Consider the following 16993-nt stretch of genomic DNA (forward strand, 5'->3'; position numbering starts at 1 on the left):
CTTGCACTGGAAAATTTTCTTTCAAGTTTAGTGTCTTTTATTCCTCTCCACATGATATCCACATGAAACGGACTTAGGTTTCATAGTATTAAAAATATAATTACATGACAACTTTATTATCATTACCAGTGAAAACCTTCCTTTCTGATTTTTGGTTTCAAAAGCTAACTTTCTTTCCTTATGTTCACCTCACAGAACCATCTCAAAATCTGTTAAGATACACACGGCATTTTTTTATTTATTTCCCTTTCTGTGATATTACAACCCTCCTCACAAGCCATTTTTAACATTATGAAAAATTTTAGACCGTCGAAAATTCCTAGTGAATCATGTGAAATCAAACCTAAACAACCCGCAGTGTATTCTCATTTCTCTGCGTGGCAGCCAGCTCTAGTGGACTGTACAAGAATTAGAAACAAGGAACTCCCAGGTTTTATTCATACGTCTCCCACTAACTGGCTTTCACACTCTGCACTTCTACAGATTTTACACTGTCTGGTCATGCCCTACTTATTTTCCTGAGGCATGTAAATATTATCACCCAAATTACAGCTAAGGAAAACTAAGTATGCTTATCAGTTGTCTGAGGTCACAAACAAGTTGGTATCATTATCACTATTACAACACGTGCACCTTAAATGCATTTCTGGATAGGTCGAGACAGGAAAAGGCGACTAGTGGGTGCCCATTTGAGGCAAGTTCCAGAAAGGTGCTCAAATTTTTCTTTTGGACAAGGCTCACCAAAAAATGCAACTTCCAAAATCACTAATTAGCTCTTGGTTTTTATATTTATGTGTAACACATATGCATGGGAAATGGTTTATGAAAAATTCTCATTTTTATTGCAAGAATTTTGCAGGTCCATGAAAAATTTACAACCCCGGAAGGTAAATGCCATCACCAGAATTTGCATGAAAACTATACTGCACTCAGCAGTTCTAAGTAATTTTTTCTAATGGGAGACATAGGCATGGAATAGTCGATTAAAAAAAAGACCAGACACAAACTGATCTGATAGAATTTTTCAGAGAACTCTGCATGACATTTGTCTGTAATACAGTATCTTACCTACCTGAAAATTACACTGAACTGTATTTGTTTAGTACCGACATTCTGTAGAGGATGGTTCTGGCCTTTGTTACACAAATAAATTTAGTCATCTATTTTCCCCTCTAATTCCATTTGGTTGGTCACTCTTTCTTTCTGTTCATCCTGAAACCATTTGACTCTTATCTGTTGTGTCTTGTGTGATACTTGGGGAATTGCTAGCATGGTAACACTGCAGAAGAAGACAGAAAGTCACCGTCTTGAGAGTATCATAACACATAAGAGAAACAATAGAAGTGACAATAATAGCCCAGTTACCTATGCACACGACTGGATACCAACATGTCCAACATTCAGTTCTAGGCTTCACTTAGTGTGTGGTCTTAAACAAAAACTTTATCTTGCATCATTCTTTCTGTCACCATTAATAAGGATTTATCTACATACTAAATATAGAAGTTAGACGAACTAATTAAGGCTTGTACAGCATGTGTGATGTTAATGCTTGCAGATAATAATGTTTAAGATCATAATTTTAAGTTGTTATTATTCATCATATAAAACAAACAAAACAAGAAAATAAGATTTTCTGAGTGTAAGCGTATACCTTTGCAGGTCAATCAACAGGTACTACCCTGTGATTATCACTGACTTTTATTAAAGTTATTAGAATTTTTAAAAATCCCCATCTCTGAAAACTTACATCTCTTTACTGAAATCATTACACATTTAGCAACATGTCTGAGTCTTTTCTCTGCATGTAAAATGCTAAATAAAATAGGAAATCAACACTGACCAGCAATATTTTTCTTTTGTATTACTAAAAATTCTTCTCAGCCTGACTCTACATTATACTAGTGTTTCAGATTAGCTTCAACTTTACCTAAGTAATGCTCTTTCCTTAGATGGTGTAGTATTACACACATCTATTACTCATTTTATTTACTCCTTTGGAATGAAATTGCTGTCTGCCCTCCTGGAATAGTAGATAATTAACTCGTTAGAAATAAGGTTAGTGTTTTGCTAGACGAAAAGCTCTTCCTGAAAGTGAAGTGAACAAATATGTACAAAGATTATTAGAAAATTTATGCAACCACTTTGACCCCTGAGACAAAGCTGACAAGCCAGACCAGAAAATAAATTATAATGCATGAACTCTGGCTCAAAAAGGAACAACTTCTTCGATAGTTCACTAATACATCTCACACTCAAGGAAAAGTAAAAATAAGGAGAAGAATGTGTTCCACCATTACGAAACAAACACCATCTTCTCAACCTAAAAATTTAACAGAGAGAGCACTACCGATTCAAAATAAGCTTTTCTCTACCCCCTCCAACATACATACCAGATGCCTGGTAGTCTTGAATCAAAAAGCACCTTTATAGCTTCATATAGACTTTTCTCCGGGTATGCTCATCCAAGAGGAGAAGTATGAGACGTCTCACATGATCCCGTGAGAGTTACAGTGTGGGTCATACACAGTTCATTCAGACAAGCAGCTGATCTCCAAGCGCTTTTCCAGTTCAAACCTAAATGCTGAATATTTTCAGTTGTGCTTCACCAAGGCTTAAAAAGTACAGCAGTGTACTCAACCGTAGAGCAGTAGAGATGTTCAGAGTAACACTCAAATCACTGTGCTAACTAGGTACAATGAGAAACTACTGGAGGGAGGGAGGAAGGGAGGGAACATGGTAATGCTAGGTCAGTATCAGATAGATGAAGTCTCTAATCTAATTCATTAACCTGCGCTTGTAATATAAAACCTGAGAGAATAATTGAATGTTTCTCTCACTGGGGAGGGGCCTCTGACTGTCAGGACAGGAAGAACTCCCTCTGTATCCATACAAATGAATGGATATATATGGTCTTTCTTTCTACCGGTGAACCAGAGGCGAGCTGATTAAAGAGAGGCAGACATAAAAAGTAAGCAAAGTAGATCTTTGCCTCCTATACAGAAACACTGTGCTAACTGCTGTGGCACTGAGACGTTGACAGTACAAGATGGGAAAAAACAGGAAAGAAAAGCAAAAGCAATAAATACGTTTAAATAATAACAGATTTGTAATACAACTGTTTCATCATCAAACAGTACTGTGGGTTCAGATGTGTTGTATGTCAACAAAGCATACAAATGGTTGTGGTAAACTTAGGACCAGTATGAATTACACTGACAAAAAATATTTCTCAAGCTATTTGTGCCTAACAGGACAGCCCTACAGCATCAAGGACAACTATGTAAAGAAGACAGATTCTCTGTAACCTCTCCCTTTCAGACTGCTACTTCCCTGGCTACAATTTGCATGGAACAGTAGAACTTCAACAAGTTTGGGTAAGGTTTATGTGAAACACTCAAGGAAGTGGCCTCAATGGAAGAGAAACAGCAATGGAGTCAGCTTTCACGGTGTGAGATCACTGGGCCGATAAGACAATGATAGATCCAGATATCCTTGAGATGGTGGATAATGTCTGAAGTATTTAAATGAACCTAAAGACCCATTCTCAGAAGTGACCAAATCTAGCACCCAAGAGCAGAGAAGTCCTAATCTTACAGAAAATCAATGGGGCATAGATTCCTGTTCTACTTAGCAACCAGGAAATCGTATACAATATGAAACCCTGGTACATAAACACTGCAAGTATATATGCTTCGTCTTTGTTGCTCATATTTGGATAAGGAGCTGTTTTGTCTCTGCAGTGCAATGTGTTATATCAATACTAGACCTTGTCTGCAAAGAACTCAAAGCCCTTTCTCTTACTCCATCTTGGGCTGAGCATTTCCTCACATCACCACACTTCCAAAGTGTGATGTCAGCTGAGCATTCCTCACACTCCCAGAGAATAGCAACTTTAAGAGATTTGCATAAAAATAAATCCCCTTGAATTTATTCATGTTATGGAGGCTTAGTCCTGCAGGAAACTGTCCCTTGTCCTTTATTGCCTTAGAGGGTACAGTCTGTCCCTGCTGAACACATTTGATTTGTAGGTGGGGTGGGGCATGGCCTTGCTACCTTTTGGATGTATTGTTCTCCAGGGGACACACTGACAAGCACATACACGCCCTGGGGACTATGATTATTTCTGCATGTCACAGGAGGTCAAAGAATAGTAGAAAAACCCCTCATAACTCTTGAAAAAGATATCAAGATATCACTTGTTCTCTTTCTGGCCAAGAAAAATACATTGGGGCCACATTCCTAGCAGCTCCTCTGAAATCAAATCAAGGCTTACAGAGATCTAATGGTTACCTAGGCCTTGTGCTGTGTCTCTGCATGAGCGAGATTTCAGCAGCCCAAGAGAGTAATACTGACTGAACATCTTTTAAATACTAGAAGCAGTTCAGCACAGGTTTTGTCTTCCTGAGGCTTAATCTCAGTTTCTTTCTCTAAAGGCTCGTGGCATCCCAGCCAACATCCCCTGCCTCTTGCTCAAATACCTCATACACACAGATACAGTTACAGTAATCTCTTTGTTTGAACTCTGAGGTCTTAGGGGTAGAGATGGACATTTTATGATCTGGATGTGAAGAGTCTGCTATGAAACAGGGCCCTGATCCGGGACCTCTGGGCAATGCTGCCAGACAAGCACCAATTACTGAGGTGTCATCTTCTTATCTGAGCAAATGACTGTAACGCCTTCATTTTCCTTCTGGCTCTTCTTCCAGAAGCAATCTTTGTTGCCTTGACTTAGCTTTATGTTCTCCTCCTGTGAACATAGATTTTATTCCTCATTTGCTTATCTTATAGCTCTCAGGAGTTATATTTGCATATAGTTAATGGTCATTAAATACTTTCAGTGAAAAAGCAAGGTGGGAAGCGAAGGAAGGAGAGTGCTTGCTCCTCCTGTACTCCACCTTTACTCAACAATTTTTCTGTTACAAAACCTGAGTTTCTCAAAGAGAAGCACTAGACCTAATAAACAAAGCAGCAAATTAAATATATACATATATGTATGTCCCTTTTTGGTCCCTCTTTACAGGTAGGCAAACTAAGACAAGGTAATAAGCCACAAGTTCTGACTCCCCAACTACTGCTCTAAACACACTCAAGGATTTTAAGCTCACTTGACTTCCTTTTCAAGATTTCAAATGAGTTCACAAAGGCACAATTATAATGAAAAAGGAATTATTACATAGCTCTTCAATCATACTACAAGACCCTTTTACTAACTGCATAAGCAAAGTTTAATTCTCAAAATTCAGTATCAAAAGCTAACGTTAAATACACAGAAATTTAAATATTTGAATAGATAATAACATGTCTTAAGAATTATGTAGTTTGCTTTGTTCTTGACACCCCCTCCCATCCCCCCATTTCCGTAGTCACAAGACTTTCAGCCCCTTCTTACGGCCACACCATCTCTCTACCATTAAAGGCATTAATTTCTTTTTTCGGGGGGGATGGGAGGGGTGAAATGAGAAGAAAGTGCTAGATGTTCACAGTAATGGTTCCTTTGGTATTTTAATTTTTATTGGCTATTTAAAGCTTTGGATTATGACTTTCTTTTCCTGCGGAATCAAATGTCACATCAGCAAACACAGTGGGATTGATGCAATTAGTACGAAGATATTTTAAACGTCCAAAAGAGGAACAGTTTCACCGTTGAACGGAGTGGAACTGTGCTTTGTGATTTAACACAGTTATTCAGGTAATTGCCAGCAGTAGTAAAACTTTTATTTTAATAGTAATAAATTTACAGGTCTATGTAAAAGCAAGTTAATGTAAAAGTTCATGTCCACCTTTCCAGTTCTTCTGAACATAAAATGGCCACATGAGTACATCAAAGTTTTTGCTTCCAGACACATTAGCAAAATACACTGTTTAATCAGTAACCTACAGTATTAATAATTCTAAAATAGCATCCTATTTTTTAAACCCTGACAATCTTCCTGATTTATAGTCCATACAATATGCTAAGTTCCCAACAAATACAATCCCCCCAGAATATCGTTCAGTGTACCGAATGGGAAAACCGAAAGCCAAACCTGGAAAAAAATTGGGGCGTTTTTAGACGACTTTTTAGCGTCCAATTATATTCCCTCTGGAAAAGATTTTCCCTTGCATACCCTTAAATATGAACTAAATTTCAGTGGTGAGCACCAGTCAAAGCGGGGAAGAGATGACGAGTGATTTTTGAGTTTCTCGCTGAGCCAAACTTTCAGCGATCTGTTCCTGTTCAGTCTTAGCTAGATGGGTTCGGCCACTGGAAATTCCATAGGGTCCAAGCAAATTTACTCCACTCCAAGCACATTCGCTCTTAAAAAATCTAGTGCCATCCTAGCACTTAAAATGATTACATAACCTTTTTCTTCTTTTTACAGTTGGTGTGTGCGTGGCATGTGGAAGCACGCACAACGTGAGGGGCAAAGTCTCCATAAAGAAACTTCGCAGGAGCCAACCCAGGGACCACAGCTGTCACCCTGAACATTTTTCTAGGCGAAAAACCCCATAGGCAGTCAAGTCCAGCTCAGACTAAAAGCTAACCAAAAAAAGCATCCCCCCTGCCCACGCTGGAAGATCGATGCTCTCCTGCTTTCCGGGCTTATAGCCAGCGGGCGAGTTAAGGGACGGGGTTGATCCTCGGGGGTCGCAGGCTGCGGCTCTGCCTGCCAGGGAAACGGGGGGAAAGCGGACAGCGAGGGGCCCGGAGCCCGGCCCGGCCCGCCGCAGCCCTCCCCTGAGAAACTCGGCGAGTTTTTCCCAGGGCGGGTGAGGGGCTCCAGGTCCCCCCCGGCCGTCGGCACTTGCCGCTGCAGGCAGGACCCGCACGCCGGGGCCGGCAGACTTTCCTCCCAGCCCCGGCCGAGTCTCACCTTGTTAACACGGGGGACTTCCAATGTTCGCCTTGGTTTAGACGGGGGAGGTTCAAAGTCAGGAAGAGCTACCTTCCCCTCACTGAAAATATTGCCCAGGAGTCAAAAGCGCCAGAGCGAAGAGGGCAGAGACAGGTCCGGGTGTGGGGGGAGGGAGAAGCGCCCCTTCCCTCCGCAGATGCCGACCCCGCTCCCTCCGGCCCCGCTCCCACCGCAGGTGAGCCCCCAAGTTACAGCTCCCGGGAGCGGCATGGGTCCGGAGCAACACATTCTTCCTCCAGAACCAAAAACAGAGTATAAAAGAAATCCATCCCGTTTCGCCCTCCCTTGTCCTCCACGTACCCACGCACTTTACCTGTTTTTATGCCGGGTTTTTAATAAATTCCTTCCAAAGGGAGCCATGATCCCAGCGGCAGAAGCATAACATCAGCGATCCCCAAACAATTCGAGGGTGTTCCCTTCTCCCCTATTTTTTCCCTGAGCGCCTTCCAGCTTGTTAATAGTCACTGAGCGTAGCGATGAGCTGGAAGTTGTGCAATTTACTGCTAACTTTGAACTCCGGCTTGTTGCTGCTGCTGCTGCTGCACCTTTGGAGTCCTGCCCAGCTGCGAACTTGAAGGAGGCGTTTAGGAGCAGGAAAAAGAAAGGAGGGGGGGAAAGACGCACTTGCTCTTGTGATGTGAAGTTATGCTAAACTTTCAGCCTCGTCACCCTCAGGGCACCAGCCAGCAAATGGGAAAGAAGGGGTTTTGCTCCGGTGGGGAACTCTGTAAAAACACACAACAAAAGGACTGAAAACTTCCCCCTGGGAGGCTCCAGCCACTTCAGGTCAAGTCGTTCAGCTAAACACCAGCGTTAATGAAGGCCAAGCAACAGTTGCCACACCAGTTCTCAGTACATAATAACCTGCCTTTTCAGTAGCTCTTTACAAGGTGTTGGACAAGTAATGGGAAGATGAAGGGAAAAAGTCAGACCGCTGTGGCCCCTCTGCCCTCCCTGGATTTTTAAGTAAACGAGCTATTTGCATGAAAGCCTTCGCAGACTAAAGCTCTTAAGCGTGGCCTAGCAGAGAACAAGTGCGGCAGCAACACGAAAGGCTCAGTTCATACTGCGATGTTGCAGGATCTTTTTTGTTATTATTTTAAGCTGGCTTCGCCAGAAGGGAAATGAACGCACGCTACAGTTCCTGTTCGCTGGAACCCCCTGGGAACGCGAGATTTGGAGTAAAGCTTCAGAAGGGAAAAACATTTTTTCCCCCCTCCAATTTGGAGCGGAGCAAGGGAAAGTGGACCCATTGCGCCCCAAAAGCTGATGCCGGAGGGTGAAGGGCCGGGGCAGGTGGTAAGTCCCCAGCACAGCTTAGCCCATCCTAGCCCTCTACTTTCTGCAGTTAATTTAACAGGTACATATTAGATGTAAATCACTCCTTTTTTTCTTTTTTTTTTTTTTCTTGTTTCTCACATATTACAGGGCAAATTCTTTATGTGGCCGCCCAAAGGTGCAGCACAATAGAGAATTGTTTTATTAACCAGGGGGGATCATTAAACAGGAGCCTACCAGAGTGAGGGCTTATCTGAAAAAAGACTTTTTCTTTTTCTAAAATTCCCCTTTCCTCCCTTAGTCAAGATAGTCACAGCAGCCTGAAGAAAACAAAGCAAAGGCCCATTCCATGGGTTACCTATTACTGGCAGCTCTGGGAATACCCTACATATTTTCAGTTCAGTCCCACGCCTCTAAATTCTCTGAGCTGTAACTACAAAGAGAGGGACCGGAGCCTCTTAAAAGCCTTGTTTGGGTAACCATCCAAATAACACAAAAATAGGGAAGCTGAAACGAAACAACTTTCAGATTTCTTATCGTGCTGCCAGGGTAGATTTTAAGTAGTCTGATTTTGGCATTATGAACATAAGCCCAAACACATTAAGTCCATAGAAGCCTTTCCTTTTGCTTTGAATCAGGTTATATATGCCATGAAGAGGGGATTTTCTTATATCTAAAGGAAGGGGAAAATTTTTCGGTCCCTAAGAGATGTTCAAGGCATATTTGGCATAAAAATCAAATCAGTGTAGAATTTCCTAGAGAATAATTAATATTCAAAGAACTATTTTTATTGGCAGAGGTAAAATGAAATAGCTTTATCTACAGAATAATATTCACTTTTCTCTTCATTATGAAAAGAAATGGGAACTCGACGATATTTGTAGCTGGTTTTATTACTTCTGAATAGTCCTCTCACAATTTTAATTTATTCAAATATTAAAATACCATGTAAATTGTTCCTCTTTTACTAGCAAATGCAAAATAATTTTCAACCAAGGATATGTAATGTGGGAACTGGGTCCCTCTATGCAAGTAAATAAAAATGCTTGTTACATTCATGTAGCTATGCAAAGAATTGTAGGAAAGACTCCATCATAACAAGCAGGCATCTTCCCCACAGCTGAGGGAGAAGAGAAGGCTTTCAGTCTACGCGCTTTCACAATTAGGCTAACCAAAACCAGGAAGAAAGTAAATGGGTGTATGATAAAGTCTTACAAAGTAATAAAGGAGAGAATCCTAAGAACGAAGAACATTGCTCTTTACTAAAAACCAAAGGACAGTTAGTATACCACAAAGAAGTGAATACATGCTGTTTCACTTGGTATTCAATTAATCTGTAGAACCCAATCAAAAGTATCATAGGGGGCAAAAAGACTTATTGAGTTTATACAAATAATACACAAAAACATAAAAATACACGGATATTTCTCTTAGTAACAGAAGAGACATGAAATTCCATTCCTCAGCACATAAACCATTCCCTGAATAGAGTAGAAATAGTAGCAAAACATTTCAGAGGGACAGGTTAATTTTGTAGGCAGTGTTGACAAAACAGTTCAATCAGCTTGCCCTTAAACTTCCAAAGTGCCTCAAACTATCTGTATCTGTATGTACACGTCCTTAGTTTTCTTTAAACTCTAGCTCTGATCTTCCAGGAATATTGGGCCAACATTCCAGACCAGGGCCCTGGCACTTGCCAGCATGCCACGTGGACATAAAAGGCAACTACCGCTCAAGTCTTGAGCATGATCACCTTCTAATCATGCTTTCTCCATGCAAAAATGTAAAAGGCGGATAGCTGGTAACATCCCATTTTTCACCCGTGAGCTGTTGAGCTCAGCCAAATTTTCTCCGACACAATATCTTCCCCCTAGGAGAAGTAATGAATGAATGGCAGATAGTTCAGTTTGTAGGACTTGTTTTTTGAAAATGATCCATAAAATACGTATGTACTGAACTTGAGATCATCAGAAAGACGTGTCAACAATTCACTCTGGTATTTAAAGCAGAAGGAAAAGGAATTATAAACACTAGAGTATCACCTGCCACCTGGGTAAGCTTACTGAACAACAAATCTGGATGCAAATCTTGGGTGCTTGATCAGAAAGCTTAGGGTTAATAAATTGCAATGTTTCATTTGCCATCTTCCAAAGCAGCTCACACTGAGCGTTGTATACATCTCTTTGGCAAAAATACTGCAGCATAGCAATGCTTTAAACCCCAGCTTTAACCCAGCTTTAAAACCCAGCTTTAACCATATCAGTCTACAGGTACAGCTTCAAATGAACTTCTTACATGCAACAAGGAGCAGGTGTGCTACTGCTCTCTCCTTCCCTTTCTTACGTCTCTTACCCACCACTTGGTTCGAGCGCCTATCTTACACAGTCTCTGGGATCTCATCTGATCTCCTGGTAAGCTGACGTAACTCATTCAAATTCCAAACCAGCAACAAAAGTTTGTTCCTTCTGTTTTGGGCTGATAGGTGAGGTGAGTTGGCTAACCTCGGGATCAGACAAGATCAGTCAGACAGTGTGATTTCCAGAGCTGATGCAAGGGAGGAGTTGAACTATAAGTAGGACTAAGAACGGAGTGGAAGCAAAGTGAAAGGAGGACTTGGAAACAGGGGGAGGGAGCAAGACCTCCTCCTTTGGCTGTGTGGTGGGGCAGCTTGGCAGCTTAATGAAACCTATTCTAAGAGTGGGTTTAAGTGAAATGACTTCATCTGATCTAATGGCTTGCTGTCCTTAAAAGTGGGGAGGTCTCATTCCTCTCCCACCAGCCAGAGACTCCTGACCCTTTCCTTGTGCCAGGTCTGGTTGTCAACAGGCTTTGTGCTCACACCATTCAACTTTTAAAATGGATGGAAACCTGACTTGACACAGGAAAGTGAATAAACAGCTTTTTGTTGGGCTAACAAGTTAAATTGGCTTATTGTGGTGTCAGACTATTGGCAGGACTGGCATGTGAGGAGAGAAACAGGACCACGTGGCCAAGAGTGTGGGCAGAGGGATGTGGGAGGAAGACGTCCCGTCTGAGCAGTCCTGAGCAGCTGGATTGGCTCAGCCACCTTGTGTAACTTCATTCTGGCTGCAGCAGCGAGCAGCTCAACGGAGGCAGCAAAAGCTACCTTAGGAACAGGACAAATTGTCCATTCCTTGCTCTAGATTACTGTGCATAGGCTCCTTCTGATACCTTGGCTCCCTCATTTTAAACCATCATAAATATTTATGTCTGCTTTAAGTGCAGCCAGGTATATGAATACAAGACACTAGACTAAATGGTCCAATAGAGTAAGAGGGAAACGTCAGTGCTGGGATTATAACTAACTGATTAAAAGGCAGGAAACTGGGCAATCCGTCTTCAGAGAGGCTGTGGATTTGTGCTGCTCAATTTACTCACTTGAGAAGATTTGTAAAAGGGACTCAGAAGACTGGTGACTGATGATAAACTGGTAGGTGAAGGTCATGTTGATAAATGCAGAGTAATATACTGAGAAGAAAATCTAAAGAAACCTTTAAATTTACTGTCACGTCTCAGAAACATAATTTATTTGGGGCAGTTCACTCAAAGCCTTAGGTAAATGTTCTATACTGGTAAAACCAAAACCAAACAAAAAAAGAGAGTTAACAATTAATGAGAAAAGAATACAGAATGAAGTGGAAAACCTCATCATGCCACTGTAAACATTAATTCTGAGCCGACATTTTGAATATCCCAAAACACCATCTGAAAAAGGATGGAGGGGGGGCAGCAAATGGCAGCAAGAGAGTTTTAATATACAGAATAGCTTAATATTTGAGGAGAAATTAAGTAGAGAGATAAGACTCTTGAATCTGAAGAAAGGTGAATATCTGATTATTATAAGAGAGGTCTATAATAATCGATATTACAGAGAAAATAAGTAAGAAACAGTTATTTCTCACAGTATAAGTACAAAGGCCCACTGAAAGAAATAATCAGCGAAGTTAAAGACACACACACACAAATGTAAGTAGATGACAGAACTGCCTTCTGACTGCAAATGTCAGAGAGAACAAAAGTATGAATGAGTCAAAAAAGACAAAGAGATTAGGCAAAACCATGGACTATATGGCAAATAGAGGCCACAGAAATCACTGGGTTCTTGAGTCTTTATCGCCTCGGTCCAGCTGTTTCCCAAACCTCTTTCTCTTTTCCCTTCCTTCCCCTACAGCTCACTAGCTACTGGCATAGCCCTAAGTACAGTAAACCTCACAGGTTACTTTTGACTTGCAGGTTGGGTCCAGATGTAGCATCACCTCAGCTGCTGTGACCTCTGTAGAGGACTTCCATGTCAGGATTTTCCTGTGCTTTAATACAGCAGTAAACAAAACAGGCAGCTTGTCCCCCTGTAAGCAGATTTTTATTCAATATTGCAGATATAGAACTATTTTTTATATTCTACAAGCCTTAAGTATTCCTATATCTCAAGGCAGGGAGCAACTCCCCAGATGTGGAGTCAAATTCTTTGTCTGTGCATGACTGTCCCAGTCAACACGTTCTTCATCTAGCCCCAAATCTCCTTCTCTCCTTGCTTTCTTTGGGTACTGAGATGATGTCCTGTGATTGAATTTACCATTTTCTCCATTTCCAACACTCCTCCCTCATGTGTTCCCACTCTTTCTGTAATGGTGTAAATGTTTGTCAGTTAGGTACTTGAAGGCTCTGCAATAAAGAGGCCGAAGCAAATTAAGTGAGCATCGAGGTATATGAAAGAACATCCTTCTGTCTATTGCAGGGACTATTAAATATAATGGTCCAAATAAGCTTTCAGCTCTGAAAATCCTTGAATCGCTGATTACCTGATGCTGGGAGTAAAAACACTACCTCATATTTGCCTTGCTTTTATACTCTTCCCTAAACATCTGCTAGTGCCCACTATCAGAGACAGGATACAATGCCAGCAAGGCATTCGGTGTGATCTAGTAGAGCAGCATATCTGTTAATAATTGCATGTAACATGACAGTTACTCCTCTCCTTGTGTCTTTTCTCCATCTCCTAGCAGATCCTTTTTCTTCACTCTGCAATTTGATTAAAATCTGGTAAAAAACTTGAACTAAATTCTCAGCTCCTACAGATTCGCACGGTAATCATGGAAACAGCAGACAGGGTTCAGTGATCTATCTAACACCCTCCTTTACTTATTTTTTTTTTAATCCCCTTATGAAACATATCATATAATTACTTTTCATAACAATTTTTGCAGCATGCTGCAATAGTATTTTGTGGTTATATTCTTTGGTGTAAGTGCCTGACTTAGTAGCAGCTCTGACTATTGTGGCATTTAGGTCAAAGAAAGCAGTTTAGATGAACTGCTGCGTCCCAAGCTGCCATACCTGTGTCACCAATAATTTGTGTAGAGGATTTACTGCAAAACCTAAAACTGATCTGAGCACACCTCCAGGAGCCCTAGCTCAAACTGCCTCCATTGCAAAAGGCACATTGGAAACACACCAGGTACACCAAAGAAACTTCCTATTACTGGAAGGGTTTAGAAGTTGAAGAGAAGAGACACAAAGAAAATAATTTTCCTTATTTAAAAATGTGACAGAAATACTTTCTTGATACAAATATAATATAGGGTTCTAAATATCTTTAATAAAACTTTTTCTATATAGCAATTTTTTCTTTCAAAAGACATATGCTACATTTGCATAATGTACTATAACCTGCTCCCATGTTCTGAAAAAAGCTACTTAGGCTGCCTACATCCAAGGATAAGCAATGACAGCCCTTGCAGCACTAAATGAGAAAAGATGAACATAGGATTTGTAGATAAGCAATTGACAGTATTATTTTCAATGGTTTGAAGACTTTTAAACACATAGAAAGCAAAGGAATACAGGAAGAACCTATGGAAACATTCTCAGAACAGTCCCCCTGACTTTAACCTCCACGAATGATGATATGCTTTGCCCCCACTATGTGATTAAAAAAGGGAATATTAATTGTATGCCTTTTGGTCTGCAATGATGATGTCCCATTTATTTCATATTTTGTGGTTTTCTGTGGTTTACATTTAGCTATGACTCTCCCAAGATCTTGGCTCACACAGTAGGAGAATAAATGGTTTCAAACTACAAACGGGAGAATAACATTATTGTTCCTCCTCTTCCTGCCCAAATTTTAATCAGCTTTGAGAAGGACAAGGACCATATATCCACCAGACAGCCTCCGAGGTAAGGAGTCTTCATGCCCTATGTATATTTCTTTTTTTGAATATTGTATTACCTCTTTTTTTGAATGTTGTATTTAAAATTGCTTCTTAACAAAGTGATACATTTTCACTGGAATTAAAGATAAACTGTTGACATGGTCATGGCCAGGTTTGATTCCTCAAATACACACATATACTGGGGTTATTTTATTTTTCTTGTGGCTGTGTTTCAGAAACCTCTTGCTCAACTGAGCTGGATCAATTGGTTCGTTATTTAACTTTGGGTCATTATTTCATATTTCAAAAGAGGAACTAATTTTTAGGGAATTTAAGTAGGTTTTACAGTATTTAGAAGAACTGACCTTTGCAACTGAAAATGATTTTCAGAAAGAAACAGGCCTCTGAGTGTGCTCTTGTCTGCTAAATGAGAACATCTTTTAGAGACAAACATCTGAAACAAATGCCCCCTGGAGGTGTGCACTACTCCAGTCATTACCGAGGGAGTTCTCATGTTCTTCTTTAATGCCAGTCCCTGAGATCCTGTCAGTACCTGCACCCATTAAGCCTATCACTTTTCAACTTTACACCAAAATCCTTGATATTGTTTTCCTGATGTACGCTTCCAGCATGCCTGTTCTCGTCTTCCTGCACAGAGAGAGAGATCTTCTCCAGATGTCGGCTCACATGTGGGCCAGACACACATTAAGATACAAGCCTTCTTCCCTTGCGAGATTCCAGCCATGCATGGAAAATACTCAAACCCTACCTAAACGGCAGAATAACTCCATCCCTGCAGTCTATTTTCGTGAAGGACAGAAACAAATGTTTACACCCTCCCTACCCCCATCTCGTCTCATCTAGGGGAACATGGAAAGTATCACAGATAATTCCACAGTGGCAGAAAGCTGCTGTTTCATAATCTTATACTGGCACACTGCCAGTTCATGAATTACTTTTAAAGGAAATTAGGGCATCGTGAAGAATAAGAAATCTTCTAATACACAACATATGAAAATTCTAGGCTGAAGCAGCTTCTAAATCTTTCTCTCACTCCATTTCTTATTAAAAAAAAAATCAGCAGGGTAGGAATCTGCATATGATGTCATACCTGGAGACAATTAAATTCACATTTCTGTGTGCTTTTTTGAAGCTTTTGCATTGAAGCCAGTGGGAGTTTTGTCTGATCAAGGCCTTCTTACACAAACGAACAACTGCAAATGTGTTAGGAAAGACTGATCTCTAGGATAGTGAATCACAAGTGTTTTGTCTCCTTTAGAAGGAAAAAAAACCTCTTGAGACTGTTCGGTAATTCATATCCAAAAGAATTTCTTACTTTCATCCTAGCTGGAAAGCAGATTTATTGCACAGAACATTAACTTAAGAATAAATCTGGTGTTAACTTCAGAATAAAGCAATTCAAATAGGACCAATTTAAGACAAAGAAATGAAAAAAAAGATAAAACTATATTGAGCAGCTTACTCTCCAGATGGGGCAGAATATTTTATATTGTATTTTCTAGTGTCTTTGTCTATTTCAAATATATAATACAATCAAAACTATCTGAGTCCTTCAGAAATCTAAGACACATTTGCTCTTTCACAGATTTAGCATTAGTTCCAATAAGGAACACAAGTCTCTAATGAAAGGTTTAGGAGGATTTTAGATGCCTGACTGTTTCTGACAGAGATGCCAGAGGTGGCATTCCAGACCAGCTAATATCAGGAAGATTTTCAAAGGGTGGAAAGCCATGTGGGATGCATGCTTGCATCTGACAGACCAGAAAGAAGCAGCAGGATGAGACAGTTTACATAGCAGAGGTACGTATGTCAAGACGCACATCTTCTCCTGAAGATGTTATCATGTGTTGAACTGGGGTATAATTCCTCACAATGGAGGAGGCTTTGCCTCTTTGTAAATGATTGCTCCTCTTTTGTGCCTCTTGGTCAAGTATATATATATTTTTCCCTGCTAATTTGTTAATTATTATTTCAGCAAGAAAATTGCCCGAGGCCCAGGCACCTAAACTCTAGAGGATAAAAGGAATGTACTCCACTGGTTTCTTCCCCATCCCGCTGGCTGCTAGTATCCTAATTCCTGAAGCAGTATAAAGGAAATCTAGTTATCTAATAAAAAGGTATAGAGGCTTTTGACTTAGCATTGCTTCAGGCCAAATCCACAAAGTTGTTTAGATATTTAACTCCCACTGATTTTAATATGTATGGATACTTTTACTATTTAAGCCTAGCTCCCTTGTGCTAGAAGATGTAGCATTCGGGGGAAGACGGTCAGTCCCTGACTGTGACTATGACTGACTGTGCAGGCCTGTGTGATGGCTTGAAGGCCTTACGCAAAAAAGATCTAGTTGGTTGGGTGTATAAATCTATGACCGGAACTGGTATACAATGCGCTGCATAACCACAAAGGGTATGATCTGACAAGAAACTGCTGCCATTGAATTATTTATGCAAAAAGCACAGGTTTAGCACTGCAAATATGAATGACATCTGTGTGATGGTGGTGGGGGGAGCTGGAATGGTTGTTACAGATGGCAGAGAAGTGTCCTATTCTCTTCTCTCCTCCGTAGTGAAAATTACTGTTAGAAACACATATTGAATCTGACCCTGGTAGAAGAGCTGTAG

The 16993-nt window shown here is 40.5% G+C and overlaps 1 protein-coding gene across 1 annotated transcript in view; it reads right to left on the reverse strand.

The window, feature by feature from the left end:
* The window catches only part of RASSF9 (Ras association domain family member 9), a 28355-nt gene extending 20768 nt beyond the window's left edge, over nucleotides 1-7587 (reverse strand). The window contains exon 1 of the mRNA XM_075150636.1: nucleotides 7213-7587. Within this exon, the coding sequence (XP_075006737.1) occupies nucleotides 7213-7259 (47 nt within the window). The 5' untranslated portion in view covers nucleotides 7260-7587. The remainder of the gene's footprint in view (nucleotides 1-7212) is intronic.
* Nucleotides 7588-16993: the final 9406 nt, after the last annotated feature.

Source organism: Calonectris borealis, chromosome 1 (genome assembly GCF_964195595.1).
Source record: "Calonectris borealis chromosome 1, bCalBor7.hap1.2, whole genome shotgun sequence".
Lineage (NCBI taxonomy): Eukaryota > Metazoa > Chordata > Aves > Procellariiformes > Procellariidae > Calonectris > Calonectris borealis.